This window comes from Rhipicephalus microplus, chromosome 6, assembly GCF_043290135.1.
Source record: "Rhipicephalus microplus isolate Deutch F79 chromosome 6, USDA_Rmic, whole genome shotgun sequence".
Taxonomy (NCBI): domain Eukaryota; kingdom Metazoa; phylum Arthropoda; class Arachnida; order Ixodida; family Ixodidae; genus Rhipicephalus; species Rhipicephalus microplus.
Window position 1 is genome coordinate 77,617,815 of NC_134705.1, and position 15,332 is coordinate 77,633,146.

General features: G+C 47.8%; 1 protein-coding gene across 3 annotated transcripts in view; it reads right to left on the reverse strand.

Moving 5' to 3' along the window:
- LOC119167582 (uncharacterized) overlaps nt 1-15,332 on the reverse strand; it is a 212,831-nt gene that overhangs the window by 39,156 nt on the left and 158,343 nt on the right. Inside the window, exon 11 of one of the 3 annotated variants that reach the window (XM_037419085.1) lies at nt 4,131-4,256. The exons of the other annotated variants lie outside the window; for them this stretch is intronic. Within the exon in view, the coding sequence (XP_037274982.1) occupies nt 4,221-4,256 (36 nt within the window). The 3' untranslated portion in view covers nt 4,131-4,220. Of the gene's footprint in view, nt 1-4,130; nt 4,257-15,332 lie in introns of those variants that run through there. 3 annotated transcript variants of the gene reach the window in all.

Consider the following 15,332-nt stretch of genomic DNA (forward strand, 5'->3'; position numbering starts at 1 on the left):
AACAGCGTGCACTGTACGGATCACAAGGCCATGGTAGTTATAGGGTTGTCGAACTCACGACCTCTCACTCCGCAATGCACGGCTCGAAACCACTGGGTCACAGAAGGTGCGTTTTCCAGCTGTATTACAGCGAGCTCTTTATATACAACATGTACCGCTGCCATTCCGGAAAGATCCATGACTTCAAGGCACTTTAGTAGTCAAGACTCAAGTAGCGCGAAGGTGGCATGGAGGAAATGCTCTAATGGTTGTCGCTAGCGTTCCACGATGCGCGTGCCCCCTTGGAGGTTGGAGCTGTCTTTGAAGGTGTAAGTGCCGCCTTACGATCGGCAGCCGCCATTCGGCTCCCTCTGTTATGTCGCGCGGGGTTGCGTGAGATACGTGCGCGCCGTTTTGTCGGAAAACCTGGTATGCTTTAGCAGAAACAGGTCCTCCCACAACTTCATTTTACTATGAAAGCTGGTATGAGATTACTTTCCGGGTCCCGCGCAGTTTCATGTTGTCCGCCGCCGCCGCCGGTGTTCATAACCACATCGCGTGAAATTAGAAAAAAAAGCCTTTCACCAATGACACAGTGGGGCTTGAACCCGTGTCCGCTGATTGCCAGCCCAATATTCTACTACTGCGTTACGCCGGTGCTTGTAACTTGTTGTCAAGCTTGCCTTAGGCAGGCATGACCTAGCACCAATGGTACAGTGGGGCTTGAACCCGGGTCCGCTGGGTGCCAGCCCACTACTCTACCTCTGAGCTACTCCGGTGCTTGTGACTTGTCAAACTTGGCTTAGGCATGCTTGATGTCGGGAAAGCAATCGCGTTAATACGACCTATAAAGCATTTTACAACAACAAAAAGCAACCAGTCATCGCACAATGCAATTAGCATAACATGTGGGCTGTTTAAAGCTCCAACCCATTACAAAAGCTTATTCTTGTTTCCCTATCAACTGTTGCGCATACCCACTTCAGCCGTAATTCCTTATAGTCGTCAGCCACTGAATGAACAATTTGCATAAAATTCCTAACAAGTGTTTAACGAGTAATACGCTTTTCAGTTGAATGAGAAAAAACTAGCATAGCGAATGCCGGCATCACACCCAAAGGGATATTATTATTGCCCTTGTGGGTACCCAGCAAGTGTGCTGGCAGGAGTTACTCAATGAGTGTTTTGAAAAGCGTCTGAAAGGCCGCTCTTCTATCTTTTGCTGTGACTGTGCTGAGCTTACCGCGCAAGCCTGGCGTTTTTTTTTTGGGAGGAAGAGGGGGGCTTTCTTTTCAAAAAAAGTTGGAATGAAGTAAGAATTGTGGCAAAATGCCCGGGTGTTGCGTGCCACAGTGCACAAACCATTCGAGAAATGACTACAGGATGTTCAGATACCTAAAAGGCCCGAAAAGGCGACTCTGCTGTCTTGTAAAAATCAAGTACGACAAGTGGCAACCGACAGACAATTTGTGTTTGTGCAAGGTAAGTCATCCTCTTTAAGCATTGTGAGAGTTATAATTTTAGGTATTGTAACACGGCCACTTTCAGTCGCAATCAAGCCTGATGTTAATGACCCTTTTACGCCATCTGCAGAAGGGTGCCAATCACTGTTGAGAAATTTGATCTCGATCGGACTAAATGCGATCACCAGTGCACCGGGTGCAATACACGGTAATTTGCATGCTGTGTACATGCGTATTTACCTTGTTCATTTTGGATAGCACGAAATGCGTTGTTCTTATTGGCTTGTTGCATACAAGCTGCAGTTGCACGAAGATGTTGGCCTATGTTGCGCGCTTGTTGCTGCCGGTGCCATGAACTAGTTCTTTTAATGTCCCGTGTCGTCGTAGCCGTCGTAATCGTAGTAGCCAGTGGCATTGCGTTACATGTCAGTAGAAATGGCGGCACAGCATATCCACAGAGTGGATGATTGAGTGGGCAGAAGCATCCGTCAGCTCGTCCGTGCTTCCGTACGACTGTGCATGCGACCGTTCGTCCATGCGTCCGTCCCTGCGTTCGTTCATCCGCCCATCCGTCTGTCCCTGCGTTCGTCCGTGCATTCGTCCGTTCATTCGTCCGTGTGCCTTTCGCCCGTGCGTCTGTACGACCATCCACGCATTTGGTCATCCATCCGTCCATCCGTGCGTCTGTTCGTCCGTCAGCACGTCTGTTCGTCCGTGCGTCCATCGGTTCTTCCATCGGTGCGTTCGTCCGCACGTCCGTTCGTGCGTACATCTATGCGTCTGCCCACCCTCTCCGCCCCACTCATCATCATTTGCCTCAAGGATATTGTCTGATTTTCTCTTTTCTCCTGACAGCACGTATGCTTTGAGGCGAAGCTCCTCAGGGTGGGGGTCTGTCCATCCTCCGATGTTGTATGTAGCCACTGGTGGCACATACCCGAAAGAGCGGTCCTTAGAATATCTGCTGGATGGCGCCAATTGTATATGATAAATACATGATGAAAACATGTGAGATGGCTGTACTTGTTGCGTTCACTAAATAGACCGACCGACGGACACACATACAGGTAGACGGACGGACGGACGGACTGATGGACGCACAGACAGACAGAGAGGTGGGCGCACGGACGAACGGATGGATGGCAGACAGACAGAGGGACGGCCGGAGGAACAGACGCACGGACGAATGGACGAATGGAAGAACAGATGTACGGACAGACGAATGCACCGAGGTTCACACGGATGGACGAATACATGAACGGACGAACGTATTGACGGACGGAAGCAAAAAAAATGGGTGGATGATAGCCCGGACGGACAGAACAACGCTTCATTCCACCAATAATCGTGCACAGCGTGGATATGCTGTGAATTTTTAATTCATCTTTATTCAGTCAACTGGCAAATGGCAAACTGTTTTTACGCTTTTGTGAGTGTCACACAACACACAGACACATTTAAAGGTCATGTAATATAGGTGCGGGTGTTTCACATCTTTAAATTATATTAATAGTTACCGACTAGTCAAAAAGACGGCCAATGGAAGGTGTTAACGCAGCTGGCGTTGATGGTGGTTTCCGGCTGCAAGTGGCTCTAGCTACTAATGTCGCTTTAAAAATGAAGTATAAAATCAGAAATCTAAAACCCTCACACTCCCGATGCGAAAATTTTGTATTTCTCTCATAATGTTTGACCACCACACGTTTAGACGCAACAAACTGTGTATGCAGCCGCGCAACACTCGTTGGCTGAAAATGCTGGCTACAGGCGGTTTGCGGAGAAGGCATCATAATGGCGGACTCCGTAGCAAACAGTGTGGTTTACTTCACCGTGCTAGGTGGGAGAAGGAGGCGCACGCGTCTAGGAACCTAAGTTGTCGGACTTTTCGTTGCTATGGAGGCACGCTTACAGAGAAGAGGCAACTCGTGCGAACGCATATCTCGGGATTCGGGTGCCTTCAGCGCCTTGCGCTTCTAACGAAAATTTTGTTGATGTTACAGTTGCTATAGTATAGTGCCTAGAATTTACTATTCTAGGCACTATAGTTAAAGAGTTCAAAAAGTCATTTCGCTCGCCGCCGCACCCCCGCTCACCAAGACTGCACTGCCCACACCCGATGTAGAAATCGTTACACTTGTTCGCGCTTGCGCTGCGTACTAATATTCGTTGATTTCGTGCGTCTTTTTTGGTGTTTAAGCAGCGTTCTTTTATGGACAACCGGTGACAGTTGTTGTGCTGCAAGCTTCTTGTGAATGGGTATTCTCTGCGTCCTTTCTGCTTTTGCTGCGCGCTACAAGTTTTGAGCTTCTTGCCTTTCTTTGCGCGAAATTACAGTTTGTTGCTGTAGCATTCATTTGTTCCCTTTCTCGTGAAACAAGGCGCAATATACGCCCAACTACCTCTGTGAAAACGCCTTTTGGTATTGTGGTATACGGATTTCAAAAAGAGGAAACAGTCACGTTTTTTAAAGATCTGCGTTTTAACTAGTTGCGTCACACTTTAAAAGTTGCCAGCTGGCAAGTTTGCACGCAAAACCCTCAAATTTCTCATTTTTTCTGGTTTTTTTTTTCAAACAATTACGCGGAAAAGAAATGTCATACCTTTTCACGAGAGCATTCGGGCTCTTTTCAACAGTGGCAAAACATTACTCACTATCCGAGGTCGACTAAAAAACAGAGAGCTGTGATATAAGCAGACCTTAAAATTTTTTATTGACAGTTCGTACGGCTTTAGCACGTGTCAGTATAAACGAGGTGGTATGCCGTAGTGACGTCCTATTTACCTTATTTGTACGCATGCGCCGTTCACACATCTCTGAAATAAAGAGTGAAATCATCAAAACCAAATATTGGCTATTGTAGTAAATACCCACTGCACGATCTCGGAAAAGTGAGCACCACATCCTATAGGGCAAACTAGTTCGATTCGCAACTTAGCTGCATTATAATGCAAACTTCAATGTATGCTAAGAATACTACAGATGTAATTGTTAATGCGAATAAATATAGGTAATACACATAATTGATTGATTGATTTGTGGGGTTTAACGTCCCAAAACCACCATTTGATTATGAGAGACGCCGTAGTGGAGGGCTCCGGAAATTTTGACCACCTGGGGTTCTTTAACGTGCACCCAAATCTGAGTACACGGGCCTACAACATTTCCGTCTCCATCGGAAATGCAGCCGCCGCAGCCGGGAATCGAACCCGTGACCTGTGGGTCAGCAGCCGAGTACCTTAGCCACTAGACCACCGCGGCGGGGCTAGGTAATACACATAAACTTAGCTGTCTGGTCAGCTCCAAACGACGTATGGTATTAGCAACAAGTTCCTTTCCAATACGAATTAATTCTTAGTGAACTTCGCCGACTTCGAGCGTATCTATCTATCTATCTATCTATCTATCTATCTATCTATCTATCTATCTATCTATTTATCTATCCATCCATCTATCTATCTATCTATCTATCTGTCTATCTATCAATCAATCTACCTATCTATCTATCTATCTATCTATCTAGCTATCTATCTATCTGTCTGTCTGTCTGTCTGTCTGTCTGTCTGTCTGTCTGTCTGTCTGTTTATCTACCTATCTAGCCACCAACTGGGTGCCACGACACCGCGAGATCGAAGGAAATGTGCTGGCTCGCCACGTCAATCAACGGGAGCACTGCCAACTCCTCAGTTGCTGTCCCTATAATGAACCTAAAACCAAACATACGAAAAAAGCTCAGGGCTTACTTGCAAATGGTATGGGATCTACAAAATCATAACAAGTTATACTTGATCAAACTATACCTCGGTGTCTGGCCACCCACGTGGACAACGCGCTGTACAGAGATCAGTCCCTGTCGGCTTAGAATAGGACACACACACAGCCTGCACACACAACTTTTGCCCGGTTGTGACCCACCCAGCTGTCACAGATGTGGCCGTCCACTTACAGTACTCCACATACTCCTTGAATGCTCTGAGCTTGAGGCTTACAGGAAAAAAAAAACATTTCCACTAGCGTACAAGGAACACATACCCCTCCGTCCAGCTATGTTTATTGGTCGTGAATCTCTTTTTTAAATATAATGCATTGAATGCATTCTTCCAGGAAGTAAATAATTTGCATGTTATCTACTCAAGTGATCGGTAGCATGGCCTCTGAAAGGAGGCTGCTGCTGCGGATGCTACATCCAAAGAGAGCACCTGTCTCCCGGCCCTTGAGACCAAGGGCGCTGGCTTGGTTTCGGTGCTGATATAACACTCCTATTCTGTCATGTCTTGATAACTAAAGACTCATTCTCACCAGCCATGCTTCACTTCACTTTCATGATTTTAATAAATATAAGTCTTACGCACCTTCAGAGTGCAGAATCTTAGGCCCTTTTACAGCCATTTAACATTCCCTTTGCTCCGATCCGATGTCATTTCCTGGCGCTCTTTGGCCATCAATGGTCTTGCGCCATTAAACAACATATATTATCAATATCTAGCCACCTACGATTTTCCGCTCTCCTCACCGTTTTGATAATCGGATTGATACCAAATTTTGTATGGGATAACATGACTATTTGGCCAGCATCAGCGACTAGTCATAAAATGAAAATTGTGACATGTATGTGATGAATGCCATGATTTACGTTTCATTGTCTTGCTCCACTTGCGGTGGTTTCGCTCACATGGCATGTCTTGGGAGACTACGATGATGAACTACGCAGTCAGCGCTCATAATATATATATATATATATATATATATATATGTATATATATATATATATGTATATATATATATATATATATATGTATATATATATATATGTATATATATATATATATATATATATATATATATATATATATATATATATATATATATATATATATATATATATATATATATATATATTATGACGACTCGGTTGTAACGAGGTTTATTGGTCGTGAACTCGAGAACGAACAAGCGCAACGGACCCGAAGAAGAAGCGCACGTTCCAAGAAGATGATGATTGTCAGCCAGAACATATGGTGATGATATGGTGATGAACATATGGTGATGAACATATGGTGAGCGCATAACAGATGCCTACACAGATCCCCCCCCCCCCCCGTGGAAGCGGCCAGCCTGGCCGCTGCGGGCGGGTAGTCAAGGTGACGAGGAACGTCGTGTGAAAAGCTTCATGCGGGAAACGTGTACAATTTCGGTGCTGCGGTAACGGCGGTCAGTTGTCACGACAAGAGGCGTCACACGATAGTTGACAGGTGAAGTCTGCTCTAAAACAACATATGGGCCGATGAATCGAGGCTGGAACTTGTCGCAGAGACCAGGTGTGCGAATTGGTGTCAATAGCAGCACCTTGTCACACGGTCGGAATGATACCACACGATGAGAGGTGTCGTAGACGGCCTTCCTTGCTTGTTGCGTAGCTTCCGAGTTCATACGAGCGCACTGGCGGCACTGGGCAAGGCGAGAAATATATTCTTCGCAAGAAGATGGTGATGGATGGCCATTGCTGGTGAAGAAAGAAACATCGATAAAGAAAGTAGGTGAACGTCCGTAAACAAAATTAAACGGTGAGTAACCGGTTGTGCGCTGAGCAGCGGTGTTTTAGGCGAAAGTGAGGAACGGTAGAAGTTTATTCCAGTTTCTGTGATACGGGTGAATGTATACGGCCATCATGTCGGCAAAGGTTCGATGAAATCTCTCGGTCAGACCGTTTGTTTGAGGATGGTAGCTAGATGCCATCTTGTGTGTGGTACCAGAAACGCGAAGAACTTCACCTAAAAGCTGTGATAAGAACACCTTTCCACGGTCACTTAGAAGTACACGAGGAGCACCATGACGTAGTATTATGGCCTGAAGGACGAAGTCAGCAACTTCCGATGCTGAACCAGTAGCTACTGAAGTTGTCTCGGCGTAGCGTGTCATATGGTTTACGGCAGTGACTATCCATCTATTTCCAGCACCAGTAACAGAAAGGGGCCCATAAAGATCAACACCGACGACCTTGAAAGGTGTAGTATGGCACGTCATTGGCTGTAAATGACCAGCCGGGGGAGATCTCGGAAGTTTGCGAAGTTGGCACGGAGAGCAGGAACCCACGTACTTTGCTACGCTGGTAGAAATCCCAGGCCAATAAAAGCGGCTTCGAATGCGGTCGTAGGTTTTGTGAAAGCCTAGGTGGCCAGCAGTCAAATCGTCATAAAAGGCGTTAAGTACATGATGTTGAAGAGCGCGTGGCAGAACAGGTACCCAGCGTTGGCCGTCAGGATGATATATGTGACGATACAGCACACCGTCCTGAAATTGAAGTTCTCGAGTTGTCGACGAAGGCGTGCATTGGGTGGACGCGTAGCTCCTGAGAGGTGGTCTATAATGCGCCGACAATACGGGTCAGCCTGCTGGCGAGAACTGAAGGGTTGTTCATCGTCGATTGGCGGTTGGTACAGCGAGGCGAGCAAGGCAACAGAAGTGGGAGTCACGTCCGCACTGGTGTCGTTGGAGGTGGCAGCTGTAGTGTCAAACGACGCCGTAGGTAGTGGGCAACGAGAAAGAGCGTCGGCGTCTTGATGTTTTTTGCCCGATTTATAAATAATCTCAAACTGATACTCCTGTAGGCGTAAAATCCAGCGACCCAAGCGTCCTGACAAGTTCTTCATTGTAGAAAGCCAGCATAAGGCGTGGTGGTCCGTTACGACGGTGAATTGACGGCCGTACGGATAAGGACGGAACTTTTGTATGGACCGAACCACAGCGAGGCACTCCTGCTCAGTGATGGTATAGTTTTTTTCGGTAGAAGTAAGCACTCGGCTAGCATATGCGATGACCCTTTCCCCTCCAGAGTTATCGCGTTGGAGGAGAACAGCACCTATACCGCAACCGCTGGCGTCGGTATGCAGGAGTGTTGGGGCGGTTTCATCAAAATGGCAGAGTGCAGGCTCTGACGTCAAAACTTTCTTCAATAGGTGAAACGCCGACTGACATTCCTCGGACCACACAAAGGGTGCATTAGATGCAAGCAGTTTGTGAAGTGGCGCAGCTATTGAAGCTAAGTTTCGTATGAAGCGACGAAAATATGATGCGAGGCCAAGAAAACTTCGCAACTCCTTAAGTCTTGCGGGGCATGGAAATCGAAGGACGGTAGCGATCTTTTCGGGGTCAGGGCGAATACCGTCCTTGCTGACGACATGACCGAGAACCTTGATGGATTTGGTGGCGAAACGGCACTTCTTAGTGTTGAGCTGTAGACCCGCGCCGGCGAGGCATGTTAGGACGTCATCCAAGCGCCTCAGGTGCTGAGAAAACGTTGCTGAAAAGATGATGATGTCATCAAGGTAGCAGAGACACGTCTTCTATTTCAGAACACGCAGGACGGTGTCGATCATGCGTTGAAACGTCGCGGACGCATTGCAGAGCCCGAAAGGCATCACGTTAAATTCAAATAGGCCATCGGGGGTTTCAAATGCCGTTTTTTCTTTGTCGTCATCGTGCATGGGAATTTGCCAATATCCCGAACGCTAATGAAGGCTTGAAATGTATTCGGCGCCTTGCAGTGAATCAAGGGCGTCATCGATGCGTGGCATGGGGTATAAGTCCTTGCGTGTGATGTTGTTAAGTGCCCGGTAATCAACGCAACAGCGCACGGAGCCATCTTTGTTTCGTACCAAAACAACAGGGGATGACCAAGGGCTAGTTGATGGACGAATTAGTTCTCGTTGGAGCATGTCAGCGACGTTTTCCTCGATGATTTTTCGCTCAGCGAGAGACACGCGGTACGGGCGGCGATGTACAATAGATGTTCCCTCCGTCTGAATGCGATGCGCTGCAGTGGTAGTTCGGCCCAACATTGAGGAGCAGATGTCGAAAGAATCGGCGTGTTTCGTTAAAAACGCAAGCAACTGCTGCGCCTGGATAGCTGTTAAGTCATCACTGATAAGAGCTGTGAAGGGAGAGGATGAGCCAGGCTTACTCATAGAACGGTCGTTGGTAGAGGCAGGTTTGAGTGGCGTGACGCTGACAGGCTCAGCATCCACAACACAGGCTACTGCAGTGGCCTCTAGCAGGAGAACTTTCTCTGGCGTTTCATTCGTAGCAATGACGAGCGCGGAGCCATGGTGAAAGCGTACGACATCTGATGCAAGGGCTACGCCTTTTGCGACGCAAGTCGACGAAGGGGACACCAAGACGTCACCATGGTCGATGTCCTTAGAGATCAGGGTCACAATTCGTTCTTGATGCAGCGGTAGTTCGAGATCTTCGCGAGCGAACAGGCGTAGTGGCTTGTAGACGCCTTTGTTGAACATGGAGTCCGTATTAGTTAGGTGCAGAATCCGTTCACCACAACATATAGCGGCTGAAGAAGAAGATAGGAAGTCCAAACCTAGAATTAGCTGGTGAGAGCACCAGGTAAGCCCAGTTAACTCGATGTAATGCAAAATGTCGTCAATAAACACACGAGCAGTACAAAGAGCAAAAGGGTGGATAGTGTTCCCCTGGGCTTCGACTAGATTGGGTCCATTATAAGGTGTCATTACTTTTTTCAGGCGTTGGCACAAATCATACCTAATCACAGAAAGTGTAGCACCGGTGTCCACCAAACCGTCCACGAGAATTCCTTCCACCGTAACAGAAACCATGTTGAACGGGCGTGCTGGGAGAATATGAGTCCTACTGTTACATGCAGTTTCTTCTCCGAAAACTGCATCATTTAGTTTTCCGACCGGTTGTCAGTCGTAAACGAGGCTGGCCGAAGAGGAGAGGAGGAGCGACGGCGAAGGTGATCAGCGTCGGCTTGAACGGTAAGTGTTCCGCGTCTCAGTCGACGCGGGCGGAGATGGAGACCGCTGCTGTCCAGATGAATGACGCTGAGCGTAAGAATCCCCACTGGAAAAGTCCCGTTCGCGGATGTCGTACCCGTGACGCGCGTCCTGCTGGCACTTCGGCAGAAGCGCGATATATGGCCACGATATCCACAGTAAAAGCATGTTGGGCAAGACGGGCGCCAAGGCGGGTAGTAGAGGACGTTCGGCGCACCGGGAGATAGCGCAATCAAGTGGACAGACGGAGGGTCGGGTGGGATTGGCCGGAAGTGGAACGGTGGTGCAGCAGCAACCGGCGTGAATGATGGCAGCGGCGAAGTAGAGTTTACGTTGCGAGGAGGCGTGGCCGCAACTTGCGCGTACGTTGGGGGGCTAGACGGAGGTGGCTGTATGTAGGCTGGAACGGGGAATGATCTTAGTTCCTCCCTTACGATGTCACGGAGGGCCATGCTTGAAGGCTGTGTGACAGATGGAGAAGGTTGTGAGATGCCCATTGATTGAAGTTCTTCTCGTATGATCTCCCGTATCATGTCACGCAGGTCCCGGTCTGCAGTACGGTGTTCACTATTGCCCGATTGAAGGCGAACAGAATCAAGTTCGCCGAGACGCTGACACGTAGAGACGACGTCCGTGACAGTAGAAAGATTCTGGGCAACAAGGGCATTGTAGGCAATGCTTCCGATGCCCTTCAGGATGTGGCGCAGTTTGTCCGACTCGGACATCGAAGACTTGACGCGCCGGCAAAGCGCAAGGACATCCTCGATATAAGATGTGTATGACTCGCCGGGATGTTGTTGGCGAGTATCTAGGGCCCTCCTCGCTAGAGCAGATCGAACGGCTGGCGTGCCGAATACTTGGTGAAGCTGCTGCTTGAAGGCAGGCCAGTCGGTGAAGTCGATCTCATGGTTCAAGAACCATGTCTTGGCAACGCCCGTGAGATAAAGCGATACTCGGCGGAGCTTGTTAGAGTCGTCCCTGTGATTAGTTGCGCTTACTCGCTCGTAGTTATCGAGCCAGTCCTCCACATCTTCGCCGCGGAGACCAGCGAAGATCGGAGGGTCACGCTGGTGGTTTATGATGTAAAGAGGAGGGGCTTGCGGCGCAGTGACGGCTTGCGGCGCAGAGACGGGAGCAGAAAGGGCATCCACCCACTCACTCTGAGAAATGTTGGCGCACTGATTGTCCAAGCGGCAGCCTGAACGGAGCTCCAGCGTGTAGGCGTTGTAAGAAGAGGTACTGGGAACGTCAATCCACCTGCACCACGTATGACGACTCGGTTGTAACGAGGTTTACTGGTCGTGAACTCGGGAACGAACAAGCGCAACGGACCCGAAGAAGAAGCGCACGTTCCAAGAAGATGATGATTGTCAGCCAGAACACATGATGATGATTGACTGCTGTTCAGATAAGGATGAAGCGCATAATAGATGCCCACAATATATATATATGTAACGTAAGAAGGTAGCGATGGTTAGGTGTTAGTAGTAGAGGCAGAGAAGGAAGAAGCAGAACAGAATAAACATGGCGTATGAGCCAGGCCAGGTCGCCCAGTTATCAATAGCGTCACACAAGTCGACAGGATGAAGACCTCGCAACCACTTCATCGCCCGGCCATCATCATCGAAGACCTCAGCGAGACGCAGTGACCGAACGCGGACCACCAAGACCACCAAGCATCATGACAGCAGCATCAGAAGACCTTGACATCCCTAAGTACACCGGATCAGTGGACGACGGACCCGTACAGGACTGGTTCAACCTGTTCGAGCTCCATGCCACCGCTGCATCTTGGTCAGAACGGGAAATGGTTACGAACTTCAGCGACTACGTCACCGGTGAGGCATTTAAATTTTACCTCACCCACATATTCGACAACGATGAGTCTTGGCAAAAGATAAAACAAGAAATGATCGTTTGGTTTAAAAAATACGATGACGGCTACGACGAAGACTTGCTTGTAACCCACCATCCACAGACAACTGCACTTAGTCGTCAATTTTACAGGCAGTCTTCAACCATTCGAACGCACAGCAAGGTTCGACCTCTGACAAAAGACGAAGTGGCACACGAGTTCAGTGGCAGACGACAACGCGTATTTTGGGAAAAACACAGCCATCGAGCGCGCCTCCCTTCTGCACGAAAGTCGGCATTTGTGAAGTAATCGCTTCAGCATATGACCCGAGACGTTGCCCTACCACCTGATGCCGTTCACTCTTCGTCTGGCATACGTGGTCCACCACCCGGGTTTTCATCACGCGGTTCTTCAAGCGCTCCCAACGCTCACCTCACATTTAGCGCGCTCACAATGGTCGGGATAGAGCTGCGGAGCTTGGAGAATACTCAGCCAAGCCCTGAACCTACCATCCAGATTCAGGAGCAAGAACCACTCGCAGCGAATAGCGGAGAAGAAGCCCCTGATGATGTATTTATCAACTTTGAAGCATTACCTTCATTACCCGAAATGCAGCACAACAGCCTAGAGACTACTACCTGCCCACTCGACACCACATTCAGTTGCCCAGAAAGTCAGTGTCATGGTGAAAAAGGGCTGCCACCTCAGGTCTTTTCGCAGCAACATCATCAATGCCAGCAAGTCCAAGAACAACAGAGATTCCAAGGGCTATACGAACAAGGACGACGACGAATGGAATCATTTTCGGAAGAACACACGCGGTTTATAGAAAGCCGTTTACAAACGTGTCAACCAAACCGACGACATATTCAAGATTTCTCACTCGAAACAAAGAAAGCATCGAATCCAGGATATTTTCCCAAGGGTCGTCGCGTAAGCTTTCTCCAGTCGAGATCAAAACTCAGGCAACACGACATACAACGTCGAGAAAGGCGCCAAACCATACCCTGTATTCCGCAAGGACGCAGAAATCACCGCACCAGCCTCGGTCAACAAGCACGCAAACGGGTGGCGACGCATGGGTTCCAATCAAGACAAATAGCACGACACCTGCGCAAATCATCCAGCCAATGCTTCAAGGCCATCACACCACGTTCATTCATCGCAAGAATACCGGCTGTGTTTCCATCTGATTTCATGCTCAAATCATGCTTATGTTGTCCAGAGCGCAACAGCCAGCCTCGCCCTCCAGAGCTGTACTTGATACCCCGGATTGCTGTCCTCTCCTGTGAAGCTATAGTGTGTTAACGGAAACTTCCTCGGACTTGGAATGATCTTCTCTTTTTGACAGTGTTCAGTTCTAAGCCGTGCATGTTTAGTTTTCATTTCTGTTCGTCTGACGCGACTTCGGGGAGGGGGAATCCTGTAACGTAAGAAGGTAGCGATGGTTAGGTGTTAGTAGTAGAGGCAGAGAAGGAAGAAGCAGAACAGAATAAACATGGAGTGTGAGCCACGCCACGTCACCCATTCATCGTAGCGTCACATATATATATATATATATATATATATATATATATATATATATATATATATATATATATATATATATATATATATATATACATATATATATATAAGTGTGTGTTTGTGTGTAAGGGATAAGACATGGCGTCAGTCAGAACACCACACCAGTTTATTCTAACTCTTCCCCTACCTCTTCTTCCTTTCCCCCTTTCACCAGTGAACCGCCACACGTTTCCCTCTCCCCACGAAAGAGCGTCAGCTTATTGGGACAATAGAAGTGGCTCATGCACACTGTCAGTAGTTCTGCTTAACGGAGCCACGCATCGGTCGATCTCATAGTTCACAGAAGAGACTCTACGAAGGATAGTGTAATGTCCTTTCGTGACCGAACTGAGCTTTCCTTTGTTCGAGTGCCAAGGTGTTTCGCAGAGAACCATTTCGCCAGGTTGTAGATCTTGTGGTAAGAATTTTTTGTCGTAAATGATCTTGTTCTTTTCATGGTAGGCAAGCGTGTTCTTGACTGCACTTTTCCTTGCTTCTTACACACTGTCCATTGGTGCGTCTGAACTTGTGTCGTAAGGAGGGATTCAATACATGAGGTACGATGGTGCATATCATGTTACTTCATGTAGGGTTCTCTAGTATTCATCGATGACATTCGGAAGATGTTTGACGCAAGACTTCGGTGGCTGCTCATTCATTTCGCATTGTAGCCGGGTTACAATAGTCTAACTTGTACGTTTATTCATGCCATTACAATGAGGGTGATGGGAGGACATGGACAATGTGTGGACACCGTTGCGTTTTAGGAACTGCTTGAACATTCCAGTTGTGAAAGCTGGCCCACGATCAGATAGGAACTTCTTGGGCTTTCTTGCAGAAAAATGATGGTTATTCATCAAATGTATGCGTCACAACTTTCATTCTTGTGGGGAAACGCCCAGACATACCGCATAGCGTGGTCAATCGCCAAGTGAATAAACTTCTTTGTCGAGCCGTATTTAGAAAAGCTACCTATAGTGTCCATTGTCAAAAGATGAAAGGGTTATTCTGAATATGGAATTGACTGGCGAGATCTGAATCTCTTGGTTTTCGGCTTCTTGCAACGCTGTCATATGTCACAGTGTTGGACGTAGATGAAACGTCTGCGATGATTTCCAGCCAATAGTAGATGATGGCAACAAGCCCAGAGTTTCCTTTACTCCGACTTGTCCGAACTGAAGGTGTGCTTTCTGCCGGACGCCCTGTCTAAGCTTGAGAGGAACGTATACTTTGCGAATTATTTTACGAGTCACAATAATGACCCCGTTTTCCGTTGTGTACTTGGAGCGAGGGTGGTCATCCTGGTAAGTTTGAAGTTCTGATGATGAAAGGAGTTCAACCATTGGGCTCCTTGAAAATGCGTCCACCTCGATGTTTTTATTGCCTTTTTGATGTCGAAGGTTAGCGTCATACATTGACAGCTTCAGGGACTATCGAAAGAGTCGGCAGCGGGGATGCTTTATGTTTTAGCCACTGTAAAGTAGCATGATCGGTAACAACAGTGAATTGTTGTCCATGGAGATAGCAGTGTCACTTGTCAACACCGTCAAGTATAGCGAGGCATTCAAGCTCTGTTATGGCATAATTTGATTCATGCGTGAGTAATAAGCAACAGCGTTTTTTTTACCATCATGATCTCGTTGCTTCGGAACTGCACCTATACC